Source organism: Diachasma alloeum, unplaced genomic scaffold (assembly GCF_001412515.2).
Source record: "Diachasma alloeum isolate Michigan unplaced genomic scaffold, Dall2.0 Dall_scaffold_00430, whole genome shotgun sequence".
NCBI classification, from domain to species: domain Eukaryota; kingdom Metazoa; phylum Arthropoda; class Insecta; order Hymenoptera; family Braconidae; genus Diachasma; species Diachasma alloeum.
This window is the reverse complement of record NW_021680569.1, coordinates 525,541-552,434: the sequence shown is the minus strand read 5'-3', so window position 1 is coordinate 552,434 and position 26,894 is coordinate 525,541. Positions and strand designations below refer to the sequence as shown.

The window sequence follows — 26,894 nt, the reverse complement described above, 5'->3', positions numbered from 1 at the left end:
CATCAACATTTTAACCTGTTATTTAAATAGATTTTTTCCAGTGCGTCCAGCTCTTTATTATCTCCAAATAGGATTGTCATTGGAAAGTAATTTATTTTGATGGTGAAGTGGAAAATAATCATAAGTTGATTTTTTTAATTGAAGTTTATCACGAAAGTTATTGTGTTTAAGGTAAAATCTCGAAGAATTTTTTTCCTAAAGAAGTAAATGTTCAATAAAAAATCTCCACATAAAAAAATTCTAATAGTTCTTGTGATTTAATCAATGAAGAATCAACTCATCAAGATTTTTCTCCTGATTTCCAATAAATAATATCAGGATTTTGAAAATTAATTTTTTCATGGAATAAAAAAATAAAATAAAAATTAAATTAATAAAAATTTGTTCTGTAAATATTAATATGCAGTGCGCAGTGTACAGAACAAAAGCCGTTGGAACGAATTCCCCATTGGTGATTCATATTAACAGAACAGACTCTGAGAAAATTGTGTGGGACGATGTAATGTCTGTCTCTGTGTACTAAATAGAAAAAAAGGAGCAGGAGGCAGAGGAGGAATAAAAAAAGTGTGCCAAATATGGAGACACTGGAGACAACTGGTTTCCCCTGGGGTCTCGAAGTCCCCATGTGGATGCATCAAAGTACGTTAATCAATCAAAAGTATTGTTTATTGCTTCATTATCTTCGCTGATTAATTCCCATAAATAAAAACCATTGCTAATGGGATTTCATCAGAAATACACGATTTCACCTACAACTAACTATTTCATATTCTCAAAAAGTAATTTCACAAACACATTATCATCAAAATTATTTCCAAAAATTACAAAGACGAATTTGTGAGAGAAATTGCAAATTTTGATTTCAGTTTATTGAAAATATCTTAGAATCCAGACTAGATAGCGGAATTGTTGTGAATACCTTTTTTCTAGAGCAAATTAAGATCTACAAAAAAGATATCAACAAAAATTTTCATATTTCCACTAGATTTTGCGATATTTATGAAAAACCGAAAATGGGTTATTTCGTTTTCTTCTCTTTGCTACTGAATTAATGTCCTGAAACCCGAGCTAGATGTCGCATTCGCGCAATCAACACATCCACTTCCGATTGGTCCATCAGCTGATCTCCCACGAGTGTTGAGGCAAGAGCAACATAGCCTAACATTTTCATTGAAAAGAGACTTATCTCGCTCGGCTCTCCGATTGAATACCCCTAATTGAGTTAAAGGGGTTGCGAACGGTGGCCAGAAGACTCTCAAAAGAACCCCCGTGACCTTCCCCTGAGTGACGACGGGGGGAATTCATAACGCGAGTGACACCAGGTGCTCGGGGAAAATTGGAGCAGAATAAAGATCGAAATTCGGTGGAAAACCAGGGAAATAGGGAGACTGCCCCGCGATGGCCATCAACAATGAGCCCACGTCGGGTTCCTTGCGAAATAGATCAGTGAAAAAGGGGGACAGAGGTGTTGCAAAGAGCACGAGTGGCGGGGAATTGAGTGAGGGGCATCAATTGCGCGCTGAGACCGACAGTTTTCCGAATATCAATGAGAGGCCTGTTGATGACATCTCCATTGAATTTTTTTACACTCCTCATACTATTACACTTCTTCTTATTTCCATTGGTGCTGTTATTTATTTCGCATTCGTGAGGTGAGTCAGGATCATTGATTAGTCAATTACCTGAGGTGATGTGTGCAGGAAAAATGTTGGAGTTGAACGCTTTTGTTGAGGATTTGAGAAATGGGAATGGGGGTTGGGGGATGTTTTGGGTGATGAAACAGGAAGAATTGATTTCATTTGGAAATTAATGCTTTGGACATGTTTATTGAAAATTAAATTTTTCGGAAAGAAAGGCTCTTATAGAAAACTTGAAGGTCAGTTTTCTAGACACATTCTAAGAAATAAAGAACACAGCTAAATTTTATTATAGCTCTCATTTCGTCTTTTAAAAAGGTTTTTGCAAAAAATTTGACAATCTTCCTTTGATGATTCACAGATTTTCATAAAAAAACTCTCTCAATAAAATCGTTAAGTCATCATAGCAATTTTAATTAAAGATCCCTTTTCAAAAAATTTCAAAATATCAAAGAGATCCAAATTTTTTTAACAATAATATTTTAGAGCAAAAATTGAAGACTTTGTAAAATGAAATACTTCAAATTATTAAAAGAAAATTAAATACTTTTTTCTACATCCAATTTTCTCAAGAAAATTCTTGATCACCTTCAAATTGAGGAGAATTTATGAAAAAATGTGAAATTTATGTTGTTTTTCACCATTAAAAATTAATCTTCATCGTTCCCCTGGAGTTCTCCCATTAAATATTCTGTTTCATCATCTCCAGAGACGTTACAGACGAGAACGACAACATCTGGGCAGGAATCTACTGCGTAATCTTCTTCTTCCTGATAATATCAGTATTAACATTTCCGAATGGTCCCTTCACACGTCCCCACCCAGCAGTCTGGAGGATAGTCTTCGGCTGCAGTGTCCTCTACCTCATGATGCTGCTCTTCATGCTCTTCCAGAGTTACGAAACTGTGCGAAAAATTCTGGTGTGGGTGGATCCGAAATTATCGGCATTTCACATAGACATGGACAAGGAGTACGGGGTCAACTGTTCTGACATAACTGTGGAGAAGATCTGGAACCACATGGACATATTCGCTGTCGCTCATTTCCTCGGGTGGACGTTCAAGGCTGTGTTGATTAGGCACCTGGGTCTGCTGTGGGCCACCAGCATCATGTGGGAACTCACGGAAATGGCTTTTGCACATTTACTACCGAATTTCATTGAGTGCTGGTGGGATGCTGTCGTTCTGGATGTTCTTGTCTGCAATGCTCTTGGTAATTTATCTAACATTTCAACAAATTAATTATTTGATGCACTAATTAATGGATAAGACTGAAAAGAGACTCTTCCTTGATTAATAGAACAGAAAAACATGATGATTGAAATTTTTTAATCTTTATTAATTGCAAATTCGTCTAGTAAACGAGTGATTTTTGCATAAGATGTTGAGATATTTTTGCAGAGAATTAAATTTCCAACAAAAAAGGTCTCCATATTTTTCTTTGTAACTCCTTGTCATCGAGGTAGCTTAATATTCAACAAAATACAACAAATCTACTTTTTAATTTTTTTGTTTTATTTTTTTCTTGGCAATGTCTGGCATCATCCTGCTAATTTATCAAATATTTTAGTTTGAAGCTACTTGTTATCAAAGCAGTTTAATATTTAACAAACTGCAAAAAATGGAATTGTTTATATTCATTGAATCACTTGACAATTGATTAAATTATTTGTACAGGGATCTGGGTGGGTTTAAAAATCTGCTCGATCCTCGAGATGCGTGAGTACAAGTGGGTCAGTATAAGGGACATCTCGAGTACAACTGGAAAGTTAAAACGTGCTGTACTACAATTCACACCGGCAAGCTGGACATCTACCAGATGGCTCGATCCAACATGCACGTATATGCGTTTTGTTGCATTGTGCCAGCTAGTTATTTTCTGGCAGGTCTCTGAGTTGAACACGTTTTTTCTTAAACACGTTTATGAATTCCCACCGTCACATCCATTCGTCATCTCCAGATTATTTCTCGTTGGTGTTATCGTAGCGCCTTCAGTCAGGTAATTCGTTTGACATTAATTATTTCATTGTTGGACCTCAGAGCTGGTGATTATTCCCCCAAAAACAATACAAAAAACATTTTTTTATTATCCCAAGTGCATTTTCCTCAGAACTGACGCATTTTTGTTTTTCATAACATGAATAAAATGACTTTTTACGTGTTCATTTCATTAAATCATTTCCTCGTTTGTTTACAGATGTTTTTGATGAATTATTCAGTTGAAATAATGAGTAATAAATAATGTTTTTGGAACTTTTAGTAGATTTCCCAGCTCTGTTGAAATCGCTTCAATGTTGCTCTAGTATTGCTAGTTTATTTTGAAATATTCGTTGCCTGAAAATGATTTATCCACTTGCAGACAATATTATATGTACGTCACAGACCCTACATGCAGTCGAGTTGGTACCCAGTGTTGGGTCTATGGTGCAATAATGGTCACTGAGGCGCTACTCTGCATTAGGCATGGTGCTGAGCTCTTCGAGAGAACTCAGGCTGTCAACATCATCGTTTGGCTGCTCTGTCAGTCTTTAATATCAGTCCTGTGTGTCTACGGTTGCGTTCTCTGGCATAAATACTTCGAGGTATCCACTCTAACCAGCTTGGTTTGTTTTAACACGTCAATAACTGGTGATAAAACGTGAACTCAACGGTTACTTCCATTGGAATACAGTTTTTATCGGTGTTTTATGGGATTTTTTGGGTTAATTTTGACATTTTGTTGAGTTTAGTTTGATATCAGTTTGATTTAATTTTGAATTTTGTGGTGAAGTGATGAAATTTGATTGATTCATTTCACTTTTAGGTTGTTTTTGATAAATATCTCTTTGATTCATGGATGTTCTTCTCAAACTGAGTGGTTTTAGTTATTTTAATTGTTTTGTTGATTTTTTAATGATTTGTCTGGAGAATATCTTGAAATCAAAATTTATAGAAAATCGTAAGTCAATGAAAAATGATTTGGAGAATGTTAATTGTTAATATTAATATGGAAATAATTAATATAATACAAAAAATAGAGATATCTATCAAAAAAGCCTGAAGTCAAGTTGAATTATCCGATTTAACACTTCACTGTTGAATTATTTTAATTTTTTTTTTGTGTAACTAACTTTTTTTTTTGCTCTGTGCATGCAAATATTTCATTTCCAGACGGAAAAGCAAAACCCGCCGACCCAACAGGACAAGTGTCGCGTCGAAACAGCTACATGTGATGGTATGTTTCAGTAATCCCATTGGAAAATAATTATCGTTAACATTGTATTTAAAACTGAAGCTTTATTGATCACAAGCCCCAGTGATAGAAGTGCACTCGAGGTTTTCTTGAAGTTTAATAACTCAAGATCCTACTTGACAGTTTTGAGTGTTGAATCTGGGACGACAGCATCGATTTTCATAATTTTAAAGTAGAATGAACGCCCCTATTTTTAAAGATTAAAATCTCAATTAATTTTTGAATAGAGGTTAATGGGAACAGAAGCATTCAAGTGAAATTTGTCGTTAATCGACAGTCTAGGATTATCGATAATAATTTATTTAAAAATTCCAAATAACAGAGTCTTATAAGAAAATTGCCTTTTCACTGTTAAGAACATTAAAATGTAGAAAAAAATCAAAAACAAAATTCTACGTTCAATGTGAAAAGAAAACAAAATAATTCGATGGAATAATTTTTTACACTCATCACTAATTAATGATGAATAATTGGTTTTGGGGGTTGTACATTTGTTTCTCCTTGTTACACTTCTCGATTCACCTGTTCTATGTTCATATTACTTCAACAGGACAAAAATGATCAGTAATCGATACTTCGTGCCCACTTCAAAGTGTCCACTCGACACTCTCTTTAACAAACGAGACATTTAAAATTCTAGGACAATTGGATATCGTTGAAGACAGCTCTGTGGAGGCTTCTGACTCAGGAAAAAAGGAACTGTAATCGCATTGGGCTGTCAAACTCATCAGAACATTCTAGTCATGCCACCTGATCAATGACATACCTCCAAAGTTCGTAAAGCACCTGACGAAATGCCATAAAGCCACAATGGAGAGAGTAAAAAATAAAACCGCTGTGAAACATGAATTAGGAATAGGTTCCCAGGCTGTAGGTCTTCGGCGTCAGTCATCCCTTCGAGAAGTACTTCTTTGAGAACATGAAACTATCGAGCTGCAGGAACGGGGACCTCGAGGTATGGAAATACTCCGCAGGTGAATGCTGGCAGCAGTTGAGAGCCTTCTGCACACTTGAAGACCTCACCAATCCTTCGGTTGCTCATCGCAGCTGCATAAACTCGCAGTCTACCTGGCAACTGGGGATTCTCGTGCAACGAGATGGACGAGGCAGTGAGTGGTGCCTTTGTACAGTGCGTCTGTAAATTAATTGATCTATAGAATTCAAAGATTATAAAATTATTGAGGGAATTCTTTGATGAGGAATTTGCATGAATTTCTTCAATTTTTTTGTGAAACAATTTTTAGTGCTTGATGATTCGTTTTCAATCTCATAATTATTAATTCATGATTTTTTAATATAAAAAATTATTAATTTTTACTATCAGTAAATAACAGAATGTATAAATGAGGGCATGAGGAAGAACAAATTCATGCAAGTTTCCTATTGAATTCAGAGATTGATTTTTGCACAATTTTAACGACAAACAAAGAAAAAAATGTGAAAATTGTGCAAAACGACGAATGATTGAATTACAAGAATTAGTTTTAAGGAGATATTTTGACGAGGGAATCACCTGTGCGTATGCGATGTAGAATAGTTGATCGATGTTGAAGTCTAGCCAATGGGTGGGTTTTGCTTGAGTCAGCCCCAGCCTGTCCAAAGTATCGTGAGCCAGTCTCACTCCCGCAGCGTCAGACAGTCTCTCATTTAACGTGTGCGGAGGGATCTACTCGAGAAAGCAATTAGTTTATTTTATTCTCTGAAGTATCAGGTCAAAGGAGCGAAAAATGCAGATCATTGAGTTGACAAAAAAAAAGACAAGCACCAAAGTTTTTCGAAGGGTCATTTAAGTAAATAATAAATCAACTTTTACCCTCAATTTCACGAGCTGATCAGACCGAGGAATTGTCATTTCAGTTGAATACTGAAAGATCTCATCCCTCTGGCAATTGATATAGTTCTCATAATTTATCATAGTGAAATTGTAGTCATGCAGAATAGGGAAGCCAGAGCCTCGGGTCCCATTCCAATACTGAATACCTAAACCAAAAGAATAACCGAATCATCAACGATATAAATGTTACAGAGACGCTCAACGATTCATTGTACATACATTCTCGTATGTATTATTTCATTTTTCATATGATTTTCATTGTTTTTTTTCGACAACATTTACGTCTAATTAGAGTACTTGGGGTATCTCTAGGGATAACAGTCATTAGTTTTTAATGATATTTTACCGTTGACATCGAAATAACTTGTTATCTCGTGCGCTAGGAGATTACCGACACTCGACAGCGTTGCATAGTCGTACTTTTCGTTTTTCCTGGTGAATTTTAATGATTCTAGGGCACCTAGGGGGACTAGAATTACGTTGAGGGCGTGGAGAGATCGTGGGAGGGGTTGAAATGCCGTTGCAAAGTGTCTCCAACTGTAAATTTCATTGTTTTTTTTTATTGTTGCGAGGTGAAGTCGTAAAACGATATGAATTTAATTCATTTTGCCTTCAGTTTTTGACGAATATTTGGAATGTCAGGGGGTCGGAACAGTTTTCAGGCATTTTTCCTCGTTTTTTATTTCATTTTAACCTGTGGATCTGAATAAAATTGTTGCCGTCTTCTCCAGTTCCAAGATTTTTTCCAAAAACTGAAGTTCAAAGTGAATCATTCATTCCGTTTTTCAATTTCATCTTGATTTAGCTGTTTAGAATGCTTTTGCTTCATTGTGAGTCGATTAAACAATTGCTATTACTTACAGTATTTCAGGAGTGTTAGGGTTTTTATGTAGAATCTTGTAAGCACTATATTTGGTCATATGAATTATCTCGCGCTGCGCCAAAAGATTTTCCGTAAATTTATGATCCAGACCTGTTGTTTTTTCGAAATAGGAAATCTCGGGGATGGATATTTGAATAGCATCCAACTTCTGCATTAAATAGTCTCGGCCCTCAGGCGAGACCCAGTGAATTTCGTCAAATTTCGACTTCAGTGTTTGCTTCAGTTCACTAAAAATATCTGAAACCTATTCAGTCAATTAAATGACGCGTCCAATGACGTTTTTATTCAGTTTTGTTTACCTTCAATTTGATAGTATTTAATTCATCTTCAGTGAATGACGACATGTAGAGATTAGATGCATCATTTGGTAGAACACTGGTGGCGAGTTTTAGGCACTTGCTCTCCCAATCTTTTGAGAACTCTAGTTGTCTCACCTTTGAAAATAGAAATTATGAGGTTGTGAAGTGTTTTAAGGGGAAATTTCAAGACAATTTTCTCTGTTAAGAATTAAATTTCAGAGAAATAATTTCTTGTCACATTTTTTCGTTGTCTAGATAATTAAATATTAAAAATTGAATTCTTCGGTGCTGTTACGTTTCACCACTTCAATAATTAAAAGTATAAAATGAAACTTGTTAAATTAAACTTGCCCTCCAAATCTCTTGAAAAATCTGGTTTAATTATCTTTCAAAGTCGAAATTGATTTTGTCAGCTGAGAAGTGAAGAATCGTAACGAAAAAAATGATTTTAAGGGGAAATTTCAAAAGAATTTTGTTTTTAGAGAATTAAATTTCAAACAAATAGTTATCCCTGCAATTTTTCCTGTTAAAAGTTGAATTATTCGGTCCTGTTACGCTTCACCACTTCAAGAGTTAAAAAGTTAAAATAGAAGTTTGTTAATTAGTTCTCAAGTCAATGATCTACCCAGTTATAGATATCGCCACCAAAAATCCCGACAATGGCTTTACACAGCTGTGAAAAATTATGTAATCCATAGTCATCGATTCTCCTCAGTGCACGAAACAAATGATCTTTGAAGTAAACTTGTAGCTTGGTGTCGTGGCTCACGTCTACTTCAGTTAATCCCCGCAACAATAGCGGCCACTTTAGCTGTTTAAGTAGAAAATCAAACTAGTTAGAGTCCAGTGGATGATAATTAATTGTGATATGATTTTTTGTTTTCTATTTTTTAATGAAAAGACAAAACAGAGATAAGACTCACTAATGTAGATTGTTTCTCGAGATCGCTGAGTGTTAATACAGTGTAATTTTTCGATCTGTATGCTTCCCGAATTTCATTCTCCGATGGAAAATCCTAGAATTGACAAAGAAATTGTAGAATTTTTTTTTTCATTGAAAATAAATTTATTTGATAATCTTTTTTTTGTTACTGATAAGAGCGGTTTGATGAAGTCGAGAGGAAGCTCTCCGTTGAATAATTCAGTTAAGGAATCCAACAGCTCGTTTGTATTATTCTGTACAAAGAAAGAAAATTAAATATGAAATTGAGACAAAAGTCAGCCAAATGATTGATTAATTGTGGCAGCTTACCCTGCATAGTTTATAATTCTCATACATTTCATCGAGATCAACAGACATTTCCTCGTTATCTCGTGGAACACAAGAGTCATTTCTAAAAATCTGCGAGACAATATCCGGCAATGGTGGGCCAATGCTCAGGATAAACTTTTGGGGATTAGATTCATCTATATCTGGAATTACATCGAATAGGACTGGGCGTTTAAAAATGAATAGGACTCGTATCAATTCCGTCAGGTCGTCAGAATCTACCCTTGCAGGGCAGGAATTGGAGAACAATCTAGTGTAGTTCACTATTTCATCTGTTTGAAGAAAAAATATTATAAACATGTCGAAAATGACCTCAAAAGTTATCATAAATAGCTCATTTATTTTTTGTACCCAAATACATTCGCTTCTTTTCTCTCCCAACTTCTTCATAATCCACACAACTTTCGTAATATTCGTAGAAAAAGGACTGGCGCCCTTCCTGCTTTTCCCTCTTCATCTGTTCTAAAAAAATGAGAACAATGCGAAGCGGTGAAACGATGCAAATCGACTTGACTGAGTTTTCGAGGAATATCTCCGAATCTAAGGGGGATAGCGAAATTTTTGTAATGACCTTTTTTGTAGAGCGACTTGAGGGCTACAAAAATGGCTACAAAAAAATTTTGCTATCTGCCTTGGATTCCGAGATATCCGTTGAAAACTGACCAATAATATTTACTTTTAATGATCGATAGTGCTCTCGCCTCTGGATCAATGATTATCATCTCAGGATCGGCTTCGAGGCCTCCGCAAGCGAACTCGTAGAAATCCTCGCAGGGGTCTGCAGAGTGGTTCATCCAGGATAGCATTTTGCTGAATTTCTGTCTGCATTTTCCGGTGCACGCCTCGTCAACGGGTTCACGATGATCTGAATGATCTAAATGATGTTTTGATTCTTGTGTTGAGAAGTCCATTGGACGATGAGTCACATCATCACGAAATCCAGGAGTGGAAGTAGTAGATTCAGAGTTAATTTGGTTTTCGACTGATGTAATTCCCTCAGTAGAAACTTTCGTGTCGAGATCATCGAGCCAATTGTCGTTGGAGGGATCTTCCGTCGATGACGAATCATTGCCGAAGTACCTTGCAACCAACAGTCCCTTTAAAGACGTGAAGTCCTCGTCATTTAGAGTCGTTGACGCTTCTTTGGCTCTTGAAGGAGGTTCTGAAGAATTCGGGGGGTCAGAGGCATCAGTTGTCGAATAGAATCTTTCGTTAGTTGATCTCATCCCAGTATTTGTGCTTTCTTCCGTTGGAGGAACCGACCGTTCGCGATAACGATCTGTAGTCGTTATAAAATTAGTGAATAACAAATTCCGAATTGATGTGGATTGTTCTTCGGTTTTAATTTCTGGGGCTCGAGTGCTCTCTTCAGTTGTTGAAGACACGAAAATGTCGTCCTGAGGTGTTGGGTTGGCTGTACTTCTGGTTTCAGTTGTTTGTTCAGATTCAGAATCAAGAGAAAAATGTGGAGCGGTTGTTTCTGTTGGAAAATTTCGATACTTCCCTGATCGAAACGAATTTTTTGCAACTACTGGAGCCGTAGTGAAAATAATTTCTACGTCTTCATTTGTTGTAGTTTTCACAGGCGAAGGAGATCCCCGATATTGCTCACTCGAATTCTAATCGAAAAAAATTAATCAAGAAGAAAAACCTGTGAATTAGACTTTTATTGATCGAACGGAAGGGTGAAAGGGGCAAAATGGACTCAAGAATAAATTTATCATTTGATTCCCCTAAAGAAAAAATTATTCCATTTTAGAAAAAAATCAATGGGTCATTGACATTTGAACAAAAAAGTCACGAGTTTCCACTGGGCCTCACTCATAATTCAGGAATAAATTTATTATTTGATTCCCCTAAAAAAAATATTCTGTTCTATAAAAAAAATAATGAGTCATTAACATTTAAAAAAACTTCACGAGTATCCATTTTGCCCACGCGCCCCTACTCACGGGAGTATGAGCCTCTTCAGTCTCTCGATGGGAACCTCCTTCGAAAGGCCACGAAATGGCAATAACTATAATGACCAGCAAAGCGAACCCGAGCAACAGAATGCAGCAATTTTTGTAGTACCGATCATCGATTTTCTTTCGATTCCCTCTTTCAGAGGGCGGATCGTTCCCCTCGGGATGATTCTCCTCGCCTTGAGCGACCTGATAAGTACCAGACGTCATTCTCCAAACCGTGAATACCGCAAATTCAGAGATAAAAATTCGTGGAGTCGGCAGAACCGAACGCGTTCATAGCGAATTGCGAACTGAATTCCGTGGAAATTTTTCGCACACGTAGGTGCAACATGAGGATGTGGTTTTTCGATAGTAACTTCCTTCCCACAACGATTATAACGCCATGAATTCTTTTTCGTTTACATCAGGCAATTTTCCTGGGAATTTACGAAAGGGAGAAAATAAAAAAAAAAGATTGAAATTGGTTTGAAAATTATTTAAAAACAACTGGCTATTTATCCAAGACATTCTAGTCCTTTCTTCCTTCAATTTTCTAAAAGTTAACCACCAGTTACGCCTGCACACACCCAGGCGATCGTCAACCCTCATATTTTTACGTTTCCGACCATTCTAGATCATTCTCCAACAAAATAAAAAATCTACAAATAGAAAGACGTCAATCCTCCCATTCAGAAGCAAAAAACAATATCAAATACAGATAAAAAATAATGCAACAGGAAGAAGTTGCACAAAATAAAAAATCCACATTAGACTCTTAGAGAAATATTTATAAGTTACGTTTACATTTATAATACAAATATCACAGATATGTAAGCTACAAAAATCATTAATACCTATGTTCACCTAAAAAAATTGGTAAAATGCATTGGGCACAAAAAATGCGTCATCAATGATACTTAAAACACCGATACAATTATTCATCTCTCATTGCACGTGCTATGGCAACTGTGGACTAACGACTAATTAAAAACGAGTGGTCAAATACTATTTAAAAAATATATCCAAAAGTTTCCACGGAGGATAAATATTCACTCGTGATTTTCAAAAATTTGCACATGCGTCTCATTATCCTCTTTGTTTTGATTGAATTTGCGTTGGGAATGAGCTCATAAAAATCTCCCTTCACTCGGCACTCGAGTGCTGCTGTATCGCCTGGAAATCAATGTCCGATCTGATATGCTCCTCAGGACAGTCTGATTGCATTAATGCTTCGATTGTTGAACCAATTTCCCTAGTTATGGAGAAATTATCTGCTGGGACTCTTTCACTGCTGGATTCTTCTTCAGTGTAACTCAATCTCAATGGTTCTGGTGATGGCTGCAATATGAATAAATTCAAATATAAGAAGCTCATTCTATTTTAATAAATATATAATTGATTTGTTTCCACATGTGTTCAATAAGACGTAAGATAAATTACCCCATTCTGTCCTTTATAAAAAAACTTACAATTCTCTTATCCACCTCGTCAGCCCTCACCTTCTCCTTATCCCCAACTCCAGCGCTGCTCTTCTGGGGCAATTGTCTCTTTGGCGTTGGCTTGCGAGGCTTGAACGTCCCCGAAGCTTTTTTTGGTAATTGCGAGGTCGAGTGCTTTTTCGTCTCCCCGCTCTGATCGCAATTGTGAGTCACCAGTTGATCCTTACACTTGAACGTCTGCAGGAGAAATACAAACAATAAAATCGAGCTCAAAGAATCCCAAGAAAATAACACAATTATCTTACATGAGAGCAGCTGTCACACTTCAGACTGTGTTTACTAATCTCATGATGTTTGAGGGCCTGCGCCCTGGGAAAATTCCTGTTGCAGTGGCCACAGCTGAACCTCTTGATGTTGCTGTGGGTCAGAAGATGCCTCTTGAGTTTGTCAGGCCTGGAGAACTCGCTCATGCAGCCTAGGTAGCCCCTGAAGGGGCACTTGAGCCTCTTCGTGAGGTCGTGAATGAGCATGTGCCTGCCAAGGCGATCCTTCCTCTTGAACCTGGCAGGACACTGGCTGCAGCTGTAGGGGGTCTCCTCGCTGTGAATTAATTTGTGATTCGCCAGGTACTGCTCTGTCTTGAAAGCCTTGCCGCAGTCCTCGCAGGCGAATCTGGCCGAGGACACGTGAGTCTTCAGATGTCTCCGCAGGAATCTCTCGATGAGAAAGCTCTTTCCACAGTGGGGACAGGCGTAGTCGTGAGTTGTTGTCTCGGTGTGATGCTGGAGGGCCTCCAAATTCGAGAAGGAGCTCTTGCAGACAGTGCAGCAGTAATACTTCTCCGTTGTCTTCTGCTTCTGGACGGAGTGGACGTACTGGTGGAGCCCGAGGTCGCTCAGGGTATTGAATACTTGGCCGCACACGTGACACCTGTACTCGGATCTCTTGTGGCTGCGTGTGTGCTCGAGAAAGTCGTCGAGCTCCGCGAACATCATGCTGCAGGAGCTCTGGACGCATTTGTAGACCTTCAGGGTCATGTGGGAGACGATCAGGTGGGCCTTCAGGGCCTTGTACGAGTCGAATATCTCTTTGCAGAATTGACAGTGGTAGGTGCGGTCTATGTTACCGTCGGGGGGGGCTTCTGGTGGAAGTGAGTGGATTGCTGTACCTGAAATGCAGAATGAAACAGCTCAGCTCTTACTTTTTTTGCATTTCTTGTTTTCCAGGACGAAGATCATGACAATTTTATTTCGTAAATGATTTATTAACAATCAATTCTTTCCGTAAAATTGTTTTCAATATTGATAATTTCACCAGAAAATGATTTCATGGGAGAGAATAACGTTTCATGAGGTTCAAAGGACTTTTAGGTATTTTTTCTCTTTGTGAAACATTAATAGAATAATTGATAAATGGCAATTTTCGAACCCTGAAAGTAATTTTTTTAAATCGTAACCATTTCCTCGACATTAACAATATTGAAATGCTCAAAATTTTTGAGTTTAAAAAAGGAAAACGTAGATTAAAAATTGTAATTTACCTGGCCACACTTTGTGCGATGACATGTGCTTCTTGACATTGGATTTCTGAGCAAATGCCCGTCCACAAACAACACACTGATACGGTTTCTCCCCGGTGTGCGAGCGCTCATGCTGCTGCCAGTAAAATTTCTTCGCAAACTGCTTATTACAATAATTGCATTTGTACTTGAAGTTTTGGGGTGAAGTCGAGGGATTCTCAGGATCCTCCGGGGCTTCGTTTTGATCCAGTTGAGGATCCGCAGGGGCCTCTGTTGGCACAGTCTCAGGTTCCATTTGATTGAGATTGTTGAGCGTTGTTGCTTCGGTCAGCATCTGCTCGTCCTTCAGGAGATTGTCGGATGTGCTCTGGTGGAAGGTCTCGAGGTTTTCGGCTGAGAGGATTATGGGGACGCCGAAGCCAGTGTCCGAGGTGAGGTAGGCACCCTCCTGGTCCATGCTGAAGAGCATGTCCGTTTCCTCGAGGATTATTGGCTCTGTCAGCTGATCTGTCTGGATGAAGGTCCCCTCGGGGTTGTACTGCGGCTGTTGGCAGGGGTCCTCTGGGTGTGGGGGCGCCTCGACGCTGTTGGGGACCAGGTATTGAGAGAGGTCCACTGTCTCCTCGGGGGGCTTCAGGTGCTCGCGTTTGTGGAGGAGAAACAGGTGGAGGGACGTGAATTGACACTTGCATTTGCCACATTGGAAGATGTCGTCGTCGTCTTGGTCGATTGCTGGATAAATTTTTGAGGGGTCAATTGTCAATTTTTTTCTACATTCAAGCGAAAACGCGTGGCTCTTAAAATTTGAATGATTCTAAAACTATGACAGGTGCGATTTAACGAGCGTCATTAGAAAGCTGAATAGCATGGCTTTGATTAGGGAAGTCAATAAAGAGAAACTTGGCATTTGTAGTCACCAAAGAATAAATGAATTGAATTGTTGATTAGGGATGTTAAAAAGGGGGAAAAGTCATTGTTTAATAAATGAACCTATTAAACTTGTGAAATTGATATTTCTCTTTTTTTTATTTCTTGATGGCCAGAGGGGTGGGCTGAGGGGTCAGCAGATGTGCATTTAACAGTGGAATGAGATAAATTTAGTATTTTTTATCGTGGGGATTTTTTTGGCAAGGAGGATTTAATTCTTTACAAGAATTCAATTCTTCTTGCCAAAAAAATTGATAATAGTAATAACAATTCTCCACGAGAATTAAAAGAAAAAAAAATCTTTTATATTTAAAAAATGAAATGAATTCTTTTATATTTAAAGAATTCATTTGGATTCTCTACAATAATTTAATTCTTAATGAAAAATTTGGTTTCTTAAGAATTATTCATTGAAATAGTTCAATGTTCAATGGAATTTGAGAAATTGTGAATATTTAGATGAGACAAATTCTAAATTTACGTTGTAATAAACGACTTTTCATGCAAATGGATAAATTTTTGAGGGGTCAATTGTCAATTTTTTTCTACATTCAAGCGCAAACGCGTGGCTCTTAAAATTTGAATAATTCTAAAACTATGACAGGTGCGATTAAACGAGCGTCATTAGAAAGCTGAATAGCATGGCTTTGATTAGGGAAGTCAATAAAGAGAAACTTGGCATTTGTAGTCACCAAAGAATAAATGAATTGAATTGTTGATTAGGGATGTCAAAAAGGGGAAAAGTCATTGTTTAATAAATGAACCTATTAAACTTGTGAAATTGAAATTTCTCTGTTTTATTTTTTGATGGCCAGAGGGGTGGGCTGAGGGGTCAGCAGATGTGCATTTAACAGTGGAATGAGATAAATTTAGTATTTTTTATCGTGGGGATTTTTTTGGCAAGGAGGATTTAATTCTTTACAAGAATTCAATTCTTCTTGCCTAAAAAAAATAATAATAATAATAGTAATAATTCTCTACGAGAATTAAAAGAAAAAAAAATCTTTTATATTTAAAAAATGAAATGAATTCTTTTATATTTAAAGAATTAATTTGGATTCTCTACAATAATTTAACTCTTAATGAAAAATTTGGTTTCTTAAGAATTATTCATTGAAATAGTTCAATGTTCAATGGAATTTGAGAAATTGTGAATATTTAGATGAGACAAATTCTAAATTTACGTTGCAATAAACGACTTTTCATGCAAATGTCACTGAACATTTCCTGCAAAGAATTAAATTTCTAAAAAAAATCAGTTTATATTGCCTCTAAAACTGATCATCCTAATAATCAGATATAAAAAAAGATGTTATAAATCCACATTAAATAATTCTAATCCATTCCCTACTCCCCCGAGCGTGAAACCCCATCGCCCAAAGCAAAAAAAAAATACCTGAATGTTCGACTTCTGTGATGAGCGTCTGCGACTCGAGAAGAGACTGCACAGCGGAGCTGTCCAACGACACCCCTGAAAACCCAGAAAATCCCTCCATTATTCTCTGCCCCAAACGACCGAAGCCTCTCACCAAATTCTCTCCAGTAAATTATCCCCGAGGTGCCCGAGGTTTCTGCTCTGTTGAATCTAACCCTCACAACGTCAGAGGGTCGTCCTCACCTGTCAGTGCGTCGAACAGAGACTGTGCCATCGTGAGCCCCTCAGAGACCCCCAAAAATGTAAAAAACCAATTTCGATGCTGTTTCACGAATAATCGAGTCCCTGTGGCACTTCAATTTCGCGATTAAACCACATACCGATTGCTACTGACAGCGTTTTACGCGATTTACTGTCTCCGTCTCGTTCTACCGAAGGGGAGAGCGACCTAGCCTCACTCCAGCGCTGCAGGTGGGTTCACAATGGAGCGGGAAAAGCCGGACATTACCCGGAATTTGAATACTCCGTCGGGCTGAGGAAGGGGGAGGACGAGAGAATCCTCACGCCTTCAGTCAACGTCTTCCAGTAAACAAAACATAATCGAGGAAATTGTTGCGGCAAGACAGGACCGGATCCCGTCCATTGTCTCGAATATTTACCAGTCAAATCAAATTTGACACTAAAAACATTAAACTTTGGATTAAAAATATTGCAGTCATCTGTGGACAGATAACCGTTGGAGAAGTGAGAAAAGGTGAGGGGCCACAGCTTTCATCACCTTTCGACGATTTATTGTCCCCATTGGCGTCATTGAGTCATTGATGGATTCATCGTGTTCGATAATTAATTTATTCGTTAAAGTATTTGTCTCTTCTTCCGGAATTTTGATGTTTGTGGGATGAAAATGATGAGAAACGAGGGCAAGAATGTCGAGACTTATTGTTCAAGTCGAGACGATCGAATGTATGAGTCAATCTCTCTGTTTTCATGTCGTGAATAGCAGCGGCTGGGGCTGACAGAGGAGAGGACCTGTCGTCAAAACAACAGTTGAGATTCTTTGGAAAAATGACGATCCCTGAGAAGACGGTAATTCACGGAATAGCGTGAATATGGAATGGATATTTTAGCTTTGAGTGAAAGTTTTATTTGATTTCATATCCTTTTTTCGATTTATCCTGGAATTCAAGGGAGATCTCAAAATTATTGTAAAAACATTTTTTGTTCTTCTGTTTTTTATCTGTAAAAAATGTCTCGAGCAAAATTGTGACATCAAATTCGAACCAGAAAATCTTTTTTTACAATTTTAAAGTAAAAAATCAATTATTTGAAACAATAATTTTTTTCGGTGAAATTCAATGCAATAATTTTTTTGTTTGAAGTGAAAAAATAGAAGAAATAAATTCAACATTTAATTTACAATTCCCTTGAACTTCTCGAGATGGTAATTTATTTTTAATTATTAATTGATTATTCACAGGTAGTTTTCTCACCTCAAGCAAAAGCTGCCATTGTTGCTAAATTCAACTCCATTAAAAATATCTTGATGCAGTCCTCGGCAGGTAAGGACCCTTCAGAGCTGGCTATAACACTACAGACGGTTTCTGACATGATCATGGAGCTCTACGAAGGCTATCCAGAAGTCGGTGAGGCGAAGTGTTATCAATTATTAATATTCTTCCTATTCATTATTTAATTGAATTTATTCATTTATTTATTTCATTCCTTCATTTATTTTATTTCATTTTGTTTAAAGCGACGTTAAATAATAAATTTATTACGAATTTATCGTACAATTGAGTTGAATAATGGGTTACAAAAAAATCAGTGAGATATAAATTGTCAAGTAATTTTCGTTTGTTAATTTTTTTACATCGATTTTTTTTTTCAGAGGAATTCGCAATGCCATGGGCTTATGAAGAGTCGGAGGGGGAATTGGAAGATCTCCCCTCATCTGAGCAGCCTCCCCCCTAAATTCAGAAGAACAATTAAAATCATTTCATTTTCCCTCAACATTGATCCCCACTCAAAATCTCCCCAATACCTGGTTATTATAAAAAAAAAACAGCATAATATTTTAGTTGATGTAATTTTCGTTCACATGCTAATCCAGAGAAAAACATTTAAATAATAAATATAAGATATTATTTCTACGTTTAGTGTAAGATTGATGAGCATGGAGAAAAAGAGGGTCGAATTGTGTTGAAGTAATGAAAAATTGAATAAAACTGTATTTTCATGTTTGAATATTTTTTCGTTTCCATTGAACCCTATTCTCATTGTATTTTTTTGTTCATGAAAATCCGCCATGCCCGGCCATACATAACCTCTGAATAAGTGCAATGTGAATAAAGTGTCAACAACTGTCTGCAACGATCTCTCGAAATTGTTTTTCAAGGGATAAAAATCACTGAGCGATTGAAAATGTCTACGGTACTGCGAATAAAGCGTCGAATTGACGATGAGCCTTGCGATGTGTTGCTGATCGCCTGTAAAAAGAGGAAAGTGGAAGAATCAGAGGCTGTGAGGCCAGACGAATCAGGAGCAGTTACTGCGGTTGTCAAATTTGCTGGAACTGTTCAGACTCAGGTACTCAATCAGTTCTCTCGATTAATTTCATGAAATGATGACTAGTTATATAATTAAGATTATTAATTAGTATAATGATATGGTTTAGATGATTAGTTAATATAATGATGTAATTGGGATTTTTTTGTCGTTAGGAGGAGGACTTGACCCACCACCTGACGAAAACATTGAGCAAAGAGGAGTTGAAGGCTAATTATAAACAGCACATTGTGGATATCACGAGTAAATCTAGGGTAAAGACACAGGAGAAGTCCAAGGAGGGTCGATATAGGGTTGTCAATTGCTACAGATCTCTGGGAGGCCCCACAATTGAGGAGGTTGATGACAGTGGGATGACTGTCATCGATGTGGAGGATTCAGTCTCTTGTTATGATAAAATGTCTTCTAATCAGAAGGTAAATTTAGATGAGTTAATTGCATTTTTTTCATCGTTTTGTGTATTTTATATTTTAACATTCATAGTTTGCAAATAAGTCTCTGAAGTTGTTTAAACCTCATTTTTTAGGCATGAAACTGATTTCTGGTAAAATTCTGAATATTAATAAATTTGTTAAGATTCCAAACAAATGATTTTTATGGTGGCAAATCTATTGTTTATAAATTATTTATCGCAAATGGTCGTAATTTTAAAAAACTGTAATTTTGAAATTATCTCATCAATTTTTTTAGCAAATTTCCTATTTTTTTCAGATTTTAAAAATGTTTTCTAACGGTTCAATATCGAGATTAAAATTCAGACCAGTAAAGTTTAAATAATAAAATCATTGTGAAATGTCCGGAAAGTTAGGGTCAAATGGGGGTGAAATGCATTTCAATGGAGAAAAAATAGCCGAAATACACTGCTAAAACAATAACAAAAATTAGTTCAGTTCAATAAATTAAATACAACATTTTGATTACCGATATCTAATTTTAGGAAGAAATGCAAAAAAATCATTTTTACAGGAAGCCAAATTCGTTTACGATTTATACTACACTCAAACCGAAGAGAAGCTCGAGCCAGATAACGACATTTCAATCCACCCACTGGACCAAGAACTGGTCTTCGATAACTACAGAGATCCAGCAAACAACTCTGACGCTGGTGAATCCGAGGACTCGAACTCTGAATCCAATTGGAGGAATGAGTATCCAGACTCTGAGCACTCTGATAACTCAATCGACGAGGACGACATGAGGGCAGCTGTGGCGAAGCTGAAAGTCGATGGTGATGAGTCTGATCTGTCCACAGACGACGATTTCGTTTACGCTGTTGATGAGAACGATGTGGATAATTATGGGTACAAATACGCCAAGTACAAAGCGAAGATCAAGGTGGAAATCAGTGGGGATGACAGTGATTTGAGTGATTACAGTGGGGTTTGCATTACTGAAGAGCCTGATGATGACGAAGAGTACAATAATTACTGATTTTAGAAATGGGAAAATAGTCTATCACTTATTTTGATATTATTCCCTAGTCTATTCATGGTAATGATGACGAAGTGTTGATCATGTGATGACGATACTCATCATCACTATAACGAATTTATAATTTCTACTGGAAATTTATGAATAATAAATGAAGTCATCAATTTCTGCAAACATCTGGGCATTCCAAATCACCGAGAAGTGTCACTTCATTCGAAATGTAAAAGTTTTGTAAATAAAATTCATTTTTGTATTCAAATTTTCATGGTTTTTCGTTTTCTATTCCTGAAATCAACTCGTACAATTAATTCTAGTCCATTCATAATCGGGAATTAATTATGAATTAAACGAAATTAATTGGTAATTAATTTCAAAGATCATATTAATTTAATCACAGAGCGTTTATTCATGATTTCCACAATTCATTCATAATAAAAAAGGAAAAAAAATGCGAGCACAGTCTCAACCAGACGTGCGACAAAAATACCCACGGAACAGTAACATTATTTCATTCAAATTGCGCTCAAAAAAATGTCATCTCTCATCAATGAAATATTCTCCATCAGCGTATACATGTAACACTGGCCTTAACTCTAATTTATGCACATCGTGTGCGCTCGCGTTTGCCTCCCACAATCCGAGATTATTATTTTATTAATTAACTATTCGATTACAATTTCAGTGATTAAATGCTCTGGGGAAGTTCACAGACAGTTGTTGCACTCAGATCACAGATACTCCAATTAAAAACTTTTTTTTAAATCATTTTTTTCTTCTTTGAAACTGTCAGTCACCTTCACAAGGCAATTTAATTTTTTAATTAATGATTTTAATTAATGAATGGATGAAACAAATTCTGACAAATTTCATTTGCCCATGGAAACTTCAGATACTATGTATTGCGAGCGCAAACTAAATTTATTTATATTTATATAATATATTAAATGTTATATTGCAACGTAACTTAACAGATTCACAAGCTGAGATTGGTATCATTACTGGATCATTATCATACGCATTTTGTCTCGTTAAAATGGTAATACTCTACTCGATTTTTTCCCCCTACTGTACAACATTTTACACCCACTCCATCCATTTCTATGGTTTCTCAAACATCTCCAATGATTTTAAAATTCCAATTTTTTTAGGTATGACGATTGATAAATCTAAAACTACCTACGAGATTATTTCGAGAGTCATGAGATTGCACACCCACTCGTTGGGTAGAATGAAAACCATTTTCGAGAGAAGAAGAAAAAAATAGAGCCCCCATTCCCTCCACTAAATCGTATTTAACCGTCATACGAATCAATAGTTGCATAAATTTTATTTACAGGACGATTTGATCGATTAACCCTGCAATCTCCACGTCACGCTCATCTACTCAATTCACACTCCTCCCTCTCTCTATTTACAGATTCTCATTGTATTCACTTATAAGTACGAACAATTCCCTGGATTCAACAAAAAAAAATCAATGAAAATCACTCAATATATATTTGTTTTTAACTAAGAAAATTAGTTATGACGTATTATAAACTGGCAACAATTAACAGTCCTATGGTTGCTCGATCAGCGAAAAATCACTGTCGATTTCGTATTGTTTAAATCCTCCTGCCTCGAGTGAAGTGAAAAAATCGGTAATCTGTGCCCCAGGGAATTTCTTCACTCCACTCAATCACAGAATTTCAGTGTTTATCCTGTCAAAGCTGGAGGAAGTGCAATTTCAAGAACTATTCATGAACAATTGCAATCCCAAATCCACCAATTGACATAAATGAAATAATAATCAAACAGTTTAATTAAAAAATTACCAAAAAAACAGTTCATCGAAATTACAAAATAGTTTCATTTCACGTTTGAAATAATTTAATTTAACGTTTGAAATAGTGTAATTTCAGGTTTGAAATTGCACTTCCCCAGTTCAACACGAAAACAAAATTTAAAGTACAGAAGCCTCGGTCCTGCTCGAAGGGCTCGTCGTAGTGTGGCTATTCGAATTATTATTATTACTGTTTGAATTATTATTGTTGTTACTAGCTTCACCAGCGTGACTGGAGCAGTAGAATTTTTTGTGTGCAATAAATGTACTAAGGTAATTGAAACTTATGTCACAAGAGCGACAGTATCTCGGTCCTGTTTTGTTCGGATCAAGGCTCTCCTCCGGGGGTGGTGTTTCCTCCCTCTCCTGTTTAACTTTTCCACCAGCGGTGGGTGTCGTTGACTGCTGTACCGGCGGCGGTGGGGGTGGTGGTAATGCTGGTAATGCGGGGAGTGGACTCTTGCGTGATTCACTTTTGCCATTTACTTGTACTTCAGTGGGAATCTCCTCGGGGGTGGTCGCTGGAGCTGGCTCGGGGGTTGGTACTGTTGCGTCGTCATCCAGGACACACGTAATGTAATTTTCTTCCTGGAAATTGGGGAATGATGAATAAAAAATTGTTCAAGGTAATTAATGAAGAGAAAACATGTGAAAACAGATGAGGTAATTTCGTTTTTGAAGGAAAGGGAGATGGCGAATTTTTTTCAATGCTTTTTTTGGAGGAAAAAGAATACAAAAAATGTTGTTTTATGGAAATTTCGAAAGCTCGTGTTGACTATGGGATAATTATCGAATTTGAACGTTGAGTTGAAAGTATTTCGATTTTTTAAGCTTTAATTAATTTTAATGAATGGAAAAATCCACTTTTTTTAGGAGGAAAATTACACAAAAATTAATTTTCTGTGACATTTTCAAAATCTTGCTAAACTCTGCGTCAAGTTGCATCCACTCCGATTTTTAAAGCTATAATTCTGATGAAAACATGAAAAACCAATGAAAAGGGGAAATTTTTCTTGTAAAAAAATTTATAAATAAAAAAGGAATAATATAAAGTAATTATTATTCATGTATTGTACAAACCTGAAGATCAGTTCCCCGTTTTTCGAAATGCATTCTGATATGTGTCCTCATTCCCCTGAGTGTATTCCCTTTGTACCGACATATCGTACACCTGAATGCCTTGACACCTTGATGAGCATCCATGTGACGCTGGGCGGCGCCTGCTGTCGGACTAACAGCACCACAAACTGGACACCTCCACCCACCTGTCGGGCCACTCGAGCACGTGTGCGTACTGCCCGCCTCAATCGTCGTCTGCAAATAGAAGGGAGAAAATTGTTTTATCACTGCATTGGGTCCACTGACATGCCTGTCTCCATTGATGTTGAAAATGCCACTTGAAGATCAGATGAATTTTCAAACAATCCCAGAAAACAATTTTTGCCAGTGCCACCTAAAATTTAACAGGACCCCGGCAATTCGTCGACAAATTGTCGACATACTGTTTGCTGGGATATCTTGAAGATCTTAGAGATGTTTGTTAATTCGTAAATCTGTTCGCTAATTTTAACCCATTCATTGTTGGTGAAATTCATTGAAGGATATCCAAGTATCATTTTGCAGACCATATGATAAATTCAACTATTTAAATCATCAAATTTGTCAATTAAATGGCGTGAGAAAAATTTGACAAAAAATCATGAATATTCAGCGTCATCCAATAAATAATTGAAATTGTTCAAACTATCGAAAACCTTATTTTTTCAGGCATGAAATCGATCTCTGGTAAAATCCTGAACATGAATAAATTTGTCACGATTCCGAACAAATGATTTTTATAGCGGAATATTGATTATTTATAAATTATTCATAGAAAATTATAATTTTCAAGTGATTTCATCAATTTTCTTTCAAAAGTAAACTTTCCCATTTTTCTCAGTATTTTAAAATATTTTCTAACGTTTCAATATCGAGTCAATTAGAGTCGAGTAGGTCTCAAATGAAAGTTCTGATGTTCGACACCAAAACAACAAAACAAATTCAGTAGCGAAGCGGTAAACCGGGTCAAGTCGATTTTTCCTTTTGGCCATTTTTTGATGAATATCTCGGAATCTAAGAGAGATAGCAAAATTTTGGTCATGACCTTTTTTATAACCCTCAGTTGGCTCTACAAAAAAGGTTATGACAACAATTTTTGTATCTCTTTTAGATTCCGAGATATTCGTCAAAAACTGGTCAACAGTTAAAATCGACTTAACCCGGTTTACCGCTTCGCTCTTGAATTGTTTTCCCAATTCATCACCCCACGTCCACTGTGGACACTAGCCATGCGCAAAGACCCCTTAAGGATGTTCGACACCCTTTTATCCAAAATTGACGTTGTTTTCATTTTTCTGGCAAATTATCGATGGGAGTGAGGTGAAAAAATATAACGATTTTGTGGTTTGTCATTCTTGAATGGCTCACGAAGTTGCGTAGTGGTGCGATAATTTTCATGCGTTTTTTCTACAGTTTTGCGATTCTTTTTAAAAGTTTAGAGAAAACGCCGGAAAATGTTCGCACCACCTTAAAATTTCGTCAGTCATTAAACAATGACAAACCGCAAAAACGTTATATTTTTTCACGTCAATTTCACCATAAGTTTGCCAGAAAAATGAAAAAAACGTGAATTTTGGCAGAAAGGGTGTATAACATCCTTAAACATTTTCCTACCTTACACTTCGGGCACCTAGTATGATGCTCCTGGCTCTCAGGTCTCTTCGGACAATAAAAGGCCTGATGTGCCACCAAATTATCCATGGAAGCGAATTTGATGCCACAAGCAGCGCAAATGAGCTGCACAAGTGGTGGCGAAGGTGTACCAGTAGGTGGTGGACTAGAAACAGTGTTCTCCCTGGCCTGGCAGTAATGCTTCTTATGCGCGACAAAGTTCTCATGCCTGCAAAAGACAATATTGCACTCTTTGCACCTGCTGACCCCCTGTTTGACGAGTACCCCAGGAACACTGGGCACAGGAGGCGGAGGGAGTTCTGCGAGCCTCAACGCAAGTTCCGTGGGGGGTACAGAGCCCATGGCCGAGGAGCTCTGGCTGGAGGGTAGTGACCTAGTTCTCGGACTGACGCTTCCCCGGGACCTGGGGCTGCCGGGGGGCGCCGGAAGTGAAGAGGGAGCGGGGGAGACCCTGTTCTCCTTCTCGTCCTGGTGCACCGGAGACCGCCTCATGCTGAGATCCAGCGGGAATGAGCCAGTGGACGACGGCGACGTGGGAGTGACAGGAGCCGGTGGTACACTGGCAGGAGTTGCGCTCTTGTTGGCGACCCTGAGCACCTGCGGGCTCTCGGTCGAGTTGGCGGTGAGTCCTCTGGTCATGGGCTGGAGCGAGCCATTCGGCAGGAGGAAGCAAGCGGTGTCGGGGGCCGGCAAAGAGGGGGCAGCGAGGACCGAGGCGCCCCTCAGTAGAGAGCACGGAACAATGAGAATGGGATTGGTCGGCAGAGCAAGACATGGCTGAGGCGGTGGCGACTCCCCGGGGCTCGAGCTGGCCGGTGGCGATCCCTTCGCCGAGGACACCGGTGTCGGCGTGTCCTTGACGACGTGCCTCGTGCTGCAGTAGTGGGTCTTGTGTGCTCGATAAGTCTTCAGCGAGCTGAACCTGATGTCGCAATTGCGACAGTAACGCTCGGCCTCCTCGTTCAGCGATCCGTTCGACGACGTATTGTTGGTTATCACTGGAGTGGGGGCTGTCTGGATAGTGGGCGACGGCGCCGGGGGTGCGGGGGCCGGGGACGACGCGTGCATCCTCATGTGTCGGTTGAGGGAGACCTTCTTGTCGGCCGAGTACGAGCAGTGGGGGCAGGCGTAAGCCTTTCGGACCTCGAATTTCGTGGATTTCTCGTCGTCGTCGTCGTTGGCACTTTCCTCGTCGATTCGCGGCCGGTGGGCGCAGTAGAAGGTCCGGTGGGCCTCGAGGGTGCTCGCGGAGGAGAAGCGGATGCCGCAGGGCGGGCAGAGCAGCGGCATCGGGCGAGAAGGCTCGACTGTTATGGACTCTTTTCCATCGGTTGGCAGGACGAAGAGGCGCCCCGCTGCTATCGCGTTCTGGAGACCTGGGGGGAGAGGTGGGGTGGGCTCTGCCCGCGGCTCCGGGGGTGATATGCTGTCGGGTTTGATGGTGAGGGCTGCTACGGTGGCCGGACGAAGCGCCGGGTCGGTGGCGAGGCTGGCGTTCAGCCGCAGGCGAGGAATGCAGTCGTCGTCGAGACGGAGTTTCTTCGGGTCGGGGTCGTCCGAGCGGACCGAGTCGTCGGAGGACCTGCGGGTGTCTCTTCTTCGCGGGCGGTGGTCGATCTCCTTCGGGGAGGGTGAACCGGTCTTTGGGTCCGGCCGCGCTGGCTTCGGGCTCGAGGAGTCTCGACCACTTCGCGATTTCATCCCCCGTTTGAGACCCTCGAAGTCCTCGGCGAGACTGTTGATCCGCTTTCTGGCATCTTCGGAGAGGCTCGACAGGCGGAAGCGAAAGTCTTCAGGGTTGCTGTTCCCCAGGAGGTTCTGGGGGATACTCAGTCTTGGGGGTGGTGGCAGGCTGTTGTCTTCCTCCGGATTCGCCGGGGCTGGACTCGACACGGCCGAGCCCGGACCGTCCACTCCGCTGCTCACCGACGGGGTCTTCTCCGAATCGCTCCATTCTTCATCTTCCCCTGGAACAGAAGAAAAGAA

General features: G+C 38.6%; 5 protein-coding genes across 8 annotated transcripts in view; 2 read left to right on the top strand and 3 right to left on the bottom strand.

The window, feature by feature from the left end:
• The first annotated feature begins 1,135 nt into the window (after window positions 1-1,135).
• On the top strand, window positions 1,136-9,105 carry LOC107042245 (phosphatidylserine synthase 1). Of its 2 annotated transcripts, XM_015263222.2 has the most exons (6): window positions 1,136-1,652; window positions 2,347-2,849; window positions 3,314-3,635; window positions 3,996-4,218; window positions 4,787-4,850; window positions 5,509-9,105. In XM_015263222.2, exons 1-6 carry the CDS (start codon window positions 1,399-1,401, stop codon window positions 5,571-5,573), a joined length of 1,431 nt encoding a protein of 476 aa, XP_015118708.1. In that variant the 5' UTR covers window positions 1,136-1,398; the 3' UTR covers window positions 5,574-9,105. The 2 variants fall into 2 exon arrangements, with proteins under 2 accessions (XP_015118708.1, XP_015118709.1); XM_015263223.2 differs by lacking the exon at window positions 4,787-4,850.
• LOC107042173 (neprilysin-2) lies at window positions 4,899-11,369 on the bottom strand. Its single transcript, XM_015263085.2, has 13 exons — window positions 11,107-11,369; window positions 9,831-10,773; window positions 9,506-9,616; window positions 9,137-9,426; window positions 8,977-9,060; window positions 8,808-8,900; window positions 8,510-8,695; window positions 7,885-8,019; window positions 7,564-7,829; window positions 7,049-7,239; window positions 6,682-6,848; window positions 6,382-6,534; window positions 4,899-6,003 (listed from the first exon to the last, which is right to left on the bottom strand). Exons 1-13 carry the CDS (start codon window positions 11,326-11,328, stop codon window positions 5,794-5,796), a joined length of 3,051 nt encoding a protein of 1,016 aa, XP_015118571.1. The 5' UTR covers window positions 11,329-11,369; the 3' UTR covers window positions 4,899-5,793.
• A 535-nt stretch (window positions 11,370-11,904) lies between these two features.
• On the bottom strand, window positions 11,905-16,809 carry LOC107042242 (zinc finger protein 341). 2 transcript variants are annotated; one of them, XM_015263216.2, is made up of 6 exons: window positions 16,604-16,809; window positions 16,382-16,456; window positions 14,080-14,790; window positions 12,845-13,707; window positions 12,570-12,776; window positions 11,905-12,438 (listed from the first exon to the last, which is right to left on the bottom strand). In XM_015263216.2, the coding sequence occupies exons 1-6, from the start codon at window positions 16,632-16,634 to the stop codon at window positions 12,244-12,246; spliced, it is 2,082 nt and encodes a 693-aa protein (XP_015118702.1). In that variant the 5' UTR covers window positions 16,635-16,809; the 3' UTR covers window positions 11,905-12,243. The 2 variants fall into 2 exon arrangements, with proteins under 2 accessions (XP_015118702.1, XP_015118703.1); XM_015263217.2 differs by having other exon boundaries at window positions 12,600-12,776.
• A 1,881-nt stretch (window positions 16,810-18,690) lies between these two features.
• LOC107042243 (probable RNA polymerase II nuclear localization protein SLC7A6OS) lies at window positions 18,691-20,565 on the top strand. Its single transcript, XM_015263218.1, has 3 exons — window positions 18,691-18,946; window positions 19,081-19,341; window positions 19,892-20,565. Exons 1-3 carry the CDS (start codon window positions 18,782-18,784, stop codon window positions 20,354-20,356), a joined length of 891 nt encoding a protein of 296 aa, XP_015118704.1. The 5' UTR covers window positions 18,691-18,781; the 3' UTR covers window positions 20,357-20,565.
• A 1,650-nt stretch (window positions 20,566-22,215) lies between these two features.
• The window catches only part of LOC107042241 (zinc finger protein ush), a 111,229-nt gene continuing 106,550 nt past the window's right edge, over window positions 22,216-26,894 (bottom strand). For both annotated transcript variants that reach the window (XM_015263215.1, XM_015263214.1), the window contains exons 2-4: window positions 24,891-26,875; window positions 23,259-23,492; window positions 22,216-22,766 (exon numbers count right to left, since the gene is read on the bottom strand). In XM_015263215.1, coding sequence (XP_015118701.1) covers window positions 22,299-22,766; window positions 23,259-23,492; window positions 24,891-26,875 — 2,687 coding nt within the window. In that variant the 3' untranslated portion in view covers window positions 22,216-22,298. The remainder of the gene's footprint in view (window positions 22,767-23,258; window positions 23,493-24,890; window positions 26,876-26,894) is intronic.

Excerpts from the sequence above, each read along its gene's own strand:
- LOC107042245 (XM_015263222.2), top strand. The coding sequence starts at position 1,399 with ATGGCCATCAACAATGAGCCCACGTCGGGTTCCTTGCGAAATAGATCA. Across the intron at positions 1,653-2,346 it reads ATTTATTTCGCATTCGTGAG|AGACGTTACAGACGAGAACG; the intron begins GTGAGTCAGGAT and ends CATCATCTCCAG. Across the intron at positions 4,219-4,786 it reads TCTGGCATAAATACTTCGAG|ACGGAAAAGCAAAACCCGCC; the intron begins GTATCCACTCTA and ends TTTCATTTCCAG.
- LOC107042173 (XM_015263085.2), bottom strand. The coding sequence starts at position 11,328 with ATGACGTCTGGTACTTATCAGGTCGCTCAAGGCGAGGAGAATCATCCC. Across the intron at positions 8,696-8,807 it reads TCGAGAAACAATCTACATTA|CTAAAGTGGCCGCTATTGTT; the intron begins GTGAGTCTTATC and ends CTACTTAAACAG. Across the intron at positions 7,240-7,563 it reads CCTAACACTCCTGAAATACT|TTGGAGACACTTTGCAACGG; the intron begins GTAAGTAATAGC and ends TGAAATTTACAG.
- LOC107042242 (XM_015263216.2), bottom strand. The coding sequence starts at position 16,634 with ATGGCACAGTCTCTGTTCGACGCACTGACAG. Across the intron at positions 16,457-16,603 it reads TCTGTTCGACGCACTGACAG|GGGTGTCGTTGGACAGCTCC; the intron begins GTGAGGACGACC and ends CTGGGTTTTCAG. Across the intron at positions 12,777-12,844 it reads AGTGTGACAGCTGCTCTCAT|ACGTTCAAGTGTAAGGATCA; the intron begins GTAAGATAATTG and ends TTTCTCCTGCAG.
- LOC107042243 (XM_015263218.1), top strand. The coding sequence starts at position 18,782 with ATGTCTACGGTACTGCGAATAAAGCGTCGAATTGACGATGAGCCTTGC. Across the intron at positions 18,947-19,080 it reads CTGGAACTGTTCAGACTCAG|GAGGAGGACTTGACCCACCA; the intron begins GTACTCAATCAG and ends TTTTGTCGTTAG. Across the intron at positions 19,342-19,891 it reads AAATGTCTTCTAATCAGAAG|GAAGCCAAATTCGTTTACGA; the intron begins GTAAATTTAGAT and ends TCATTTTTACAG.